Source organism: Fukomys damarensis, unplaced genomic scaffold (assembly GCF_012274545.1).
Source record: "Fukomys damarensis isolate Sample0158 unplaced genomic scaffold, DMR_v1.0_HiC HiC_scaffold_24, whole genome shotgun sequence".
NCBI classification, from domain to species: domain Eukaryota; kingdom Metazoa; phylum Chordata; class Mammalia; order Rodentia; family Bathyergidae; genus Fukomys; species Fukomys damarensis.
This window is the reverse complement of record NW_022900936.1, coordinates 45,117,623-45,122,283: the sequence shown is the minus strand read 5'-3', so window position 1 is coordinate 45,122,283 and position 4,661 is coordinate 45,117,623. Positions and strand designations below refer to the sequence as shown.

Here is a 4,661-nt window from a genome sequence, read left to right as displayed (position 1 = left end):
GATGGTCCAATACATAATTCAATAAATCTAATATGCTATATTAATAAAGTTAAGGACAAAAACCATATGATCCTCTCAATAGATGCAGAAAAAGCATTTGACAAAATTCAACACCCATTCATGATAAAAACCCTGCAGAATAGATGGTATTTATCTCAACTGGATAAAGGCTATCTATGAAAACTCAACAGCCAATATCATATTAAATAGCTAAAAACTGAAAATCTTCAAGTTAAATTCAGGAACAAGATAAGACTGCCCCCTATCACCACTCCTATTCAATATAGTTCTGGAAACATTAGCCACAAAAATTAGACATGAGAAGAAATTAGAGCAATTAGACAGGAAAGAAAGAAGTTAAATCATCAGTATTTGCTACTGCTATGAGACTCTATATTCTATATTCTTTATTCTTTATTCTATAATATATTCTATATTCTATATTCTTTTTTTTTTTTAGGGAGCAATTTCTTTTAATTTTATCAGAATCCAGGAATCCAGGACACAACAAGAAAAATACCTGAAATCACATGGAGACAGAAGACGAGATACAACAACTCCGTCACTGCCGCCCTGGCCCTAGCATGGGGACACAGTGGGGGTGAGACAGCCAGGGGAGACCTTGCACCTCAATCCAGCCTCACAGACTCCAGGCCTTCGAGGTAGGAGGGTGAGGGGAGGCAGGGCCCAGCTCCCAAGTGGGGGCTGCTGAGGAAAGGCCCTTGAAGGACTCCACCTCCTCACCCCCATCCTGCCTGAGGGCAGGCAGCCCACAGCAGCAAGGAGTCCCGGGCCATGGAGACATTCATGATTGAGAAGCAGCTGCAGTGAGGGAGGAGACACATGATTATCCCGGCAGAATCACTGGGGTGAGTCCTGGGAGGGCCCCAAGGGCCAAACCCTTAGGTCACAGGAGGGGGCCCAAAGCGGGGCTAGTGAATGAGGTCCTGAGTGAGTGGGTCAGCGGCTGGGCCCCTTCTCCCATCGCCTACAGCCCCTCCAATACTGCTGCTGGCCCGCCTCCGGGGAAGCAAGGTAAGGAAGCAGCCCACCCTGCTGCAGACTGCCAGGTGGCCAAAGCCAGGAAGGAAGAGGCAGCCAGGCCTTGGCCGCCTGCCCCAGAGGCCTGTGGGAAGAGGATGGGGTGGGGAGGGGGGAAATGAGGGCTCAACCGGCTTAGATCCAAGATGGTGCCACACTTTTTGCTGGGTTCCCTGTGAGCTGGGGAATTGTACTGGGGGCCAGCAACTCTGAATAGACTGGAGGCAGCAGCTTCTCAAGAAATTCCTTCACAGCTGCCATCTCCTGGGGACAGGAGCTGTGCATGACACCTGGGTATGTCTTGAACTGGACCTTGGCAGGTGTGACCACAGACCAGAGCTTCTCAGCTGTCAAGGCCCCAAACCGTACTGGAACCATGGGGTCCAGCTCCCCATGGCACTGAAGGATGGCCAGGTCCTTGGCACTGCCGTTGGCTGCCTGGGGGAAGTTCTGGTGCAGAGGCAGCCAGCAGCTCAACGCCACGATTCCAGCCAAAGGGTGCGGGCAGGTGAGGGCTGTGTACAGGGAAAGGGCCCCGCCCTGTGAAAAGCCACCCAGGATGATTCGATTGGCAGGGATCCCATTCTTCATTTTGTGCTCAATCAGGGCCTTGATGTTTTCTGCAGCCTTTTTGATGCCAGCCTCATCCTCTGGGGTGTTGGGACTCAGCCCCATCAGGTCAAACCAGGAGGGCATCACCATCTTCATGTTGGGTCTTCTAGACCCAAGAAACTCTGCCAAAAGGCCTCTAGACTTAATTGACCCTTTCATCAGAGTAGCTTGACACAAGGTCAACACTCAAAAATCAATAGCCTTCTTGTACACAAGTAACAGACTCACTGAGAGACAAATTAGAGTGCATTGAGATGCAATTACTTTTGCATCTCAAAAAATGAAATATCTAGAAATCAATTTGACAAAAGAAGAAAAAGGCCTCTACACTGAAAACTACAGCATTCTGAAAAAAGAGATCAAAGAGAGTACAGGAAAGTAGAAAGATACCCCCTGCTCCTGGATAGGAAGAATCAACATAATGAAAATGGCCATACTAACAAAATTGCTATACAGATTTGATTAAATCCTGATTGAAATTTCAACAGCATATTTCACAGAAGTAGAGAAAATAATCAGAAAAATCATTTGGAACCAGAAAAGACCTAGAATAGCAAATGCAATTCTAGGCAATAGAGACATGGCAGTGGGTATCAAAATCCCCAACTTGAAATTATACTACAAAGCTACTGTGATAAAAACAGCATGTTACTCATGAAATAGATTGGAAGATATAGAATCAACTCCAGATGTACTCAGCTACCTCAAATTTGATAAAGGAGGCAACCATCCTCAGTGGAGGACAGCCTCTTGGATAAATTATATGGGAAAAACTGGATTTCAACCTGCCAAAGATTAAAACTAGACCCTTATCTTTCACCATGCACTAAACTAAAATCCAAGTGGATTAAAAATCCAAATATTTAAAAAGAAACACTAAACTTGCTGGAAGGTAAGAACTCTCAAAGACATTGGCATAGGAAAAGACTTTATGAACAAATCCTCAGTAGTATAGGAACTATCACAAAGAATCAACAACTGGGATTTCACCTTATTAAAAAGCTTCTTCACTACAAAAGAAAAAACCAGCAGAGCAAAGAGACGACCTACAATGTGGGAAAAAAATTTTACCAACTGCTCCTCAGACAAAGGACTATTATCTAAAATATATAAAGAACTAAAAAAAAATCAGACCCCACAAATTTAAAGTCTGCTATATAGATTCAAAGCAATCTGAGTTGAAAATCCAGAAGCATACTTCACATACCTTGAGAAAACAATCCAAAAATTCATTTGGAACACGAAGATACCTAGAATAGCAAAAGCAATTCTAGAAAATAAAGACAAGGTGGAGGGTATCACAATCCCCAAATTTAAACTATACTGCAAAGCTACACAGAGAAAAACAGCATGCTACTGGCAAAGAAACAGGTCCAAGGATCTGTGGAACAGATTAGAAGATGCAGTAAGAGCTCCAGACACACTCAGCCACCTTGTCTTTGACATACTAACCAAACATCTTCTCTCCAGAAAAGATATCCTCTTTAATAAATGGTGCTGGAAAAAAACAGGTTTCAACTTGCCAAAGATTAAAACTAGACCTATATATCTCACTATGCACTAAACTAAAATTGAAATGAATTAAAGAAATAAATATTAAAACAGGAACCCTAAACTGTCTGTAAGAGAGGTTAGGTAGAACTATCAAAGATATTGGCATAGGAAAATATGCATGAACAAAACAAAACCTCAGCTGCCTGTGAACTACCACAATCAACAAGTGGGATCCCTTCTTATTAAAGAAGCTTCTTCACAGCAAGAGAAACAACCAACTCTGTGTGAAGGGACAACACACAGTGTGGGAAAATGTTTTCAACAGCTCTGACATAGGTCTACTATCTAGAATATATAAAGGACTTTAAAAAACAGACCCCTAAAATTAAAAGACCCAATCCAAAAATGGGCATTTGAAATGAACAGACATTTCTCAGGCAAAGAAGTAAAAATAATACAAAAACATATGAAAAAATGTTCAACATCACTGGTCATTCAAGAGATGCAAATGAAAAATACATTGAGATTCCACCTTACCCCAGAAAAACAGCTGCTATCATGAAATCAACCAAAAACAAATGCTGGCAGGGTTGTATGGGAAAAGGAGTCCTTATCTCCTGTTCATGGGAGTGTATAAGGGTGCAACCACTGTGGAAATCATAATGGAAATATATCAAAAACTAGAATTGGAAGTCCAATTAGACCTAGCTATTCCCCTTATGGGTATCTTCACCAAAGAATTAAAAAGAATCATACCAAAGTAATATATGTACACCCATGTTCATAGCAGGACAAGTTTTAATAGCTAAAACTTGGAAACACCCCCATTACCCATCAACTAGAGACTGGGTTTGTGTAATGTGTTTTTTTTTTTAAGAAAATGGAGTAATACTCAGCTGTAAAGAATGAGAAATTAGCTTCCCCCACAAGAAGCCACCATCGCTCCAGAACCAGGAGGGCTGCCTGGGCCGTGACACACCATGGGAAGAATAGCCATGCCTTCCCCCACCAGTAAGACCCCCCCCATGCACTCTCAGACCTCCTGATTGAGCCAGTCTTTGGTCCCACTCTGCAGAGGTACAGGTGGTCATAGAGGGCATTTTTCTGAGTTCACAAAGTTGAATATCTTTAAAGAAAGGATGTGGGAAACCTGTAGTAGAACAGTGTGGAGTTCAACCATTCAGAAGGTTGGGGAACTCAATCAGGGCCTTGCAGCCTGAGGTCAGTTGGCATCATGGGTTCAGCCATCAGCTAACTGAGATCAGGGGTCTTGCATCCTCACTCTGTCTGAGCCATTAAATGGTACATACACTATACTGAAATTTTGTTCACTGCAGACATGTTCTGGACTGCTTCTTGATTTCAATTTAATTCAAATGATTTAAGGGTGATAGACTAGTGACTACCACAGGTGGTCAGTTTACAAGTTGTGCTTGATCTTAATGTGTTGCTGATTGTATCAGTTGGGGTAAAGCATTGCCGTTGATTTCATGAGCTGTTTTCTCTGATGTTAT

The 4,661-nt window shown here is 42.6% G+C and overlaps 1 protein-coding gene across 1 annotated transcript; it reads right to left on the bottom strand.

The window, feature by feature from the left end:
• Positions 1-1,089: 1,089 nt before the first annotated feature.
• LOC104873093 (acyl-protein thioesterase 2-like) lies at positions 1,090-1,749 on the bottom strand. The gene has a single exon (XM_033755892.1). The coding sequence runs from the start codon at positions 1,747-1,749 to the stop codon at positions 1,177-1,179; it is 573 nt and encodes a 190-aa protein (XP_033611783.1). The 3' UTR covers positions 1,090-1,176.
• Positions 1,750-4,661: the final 2,912 nt, after the last annotated feature.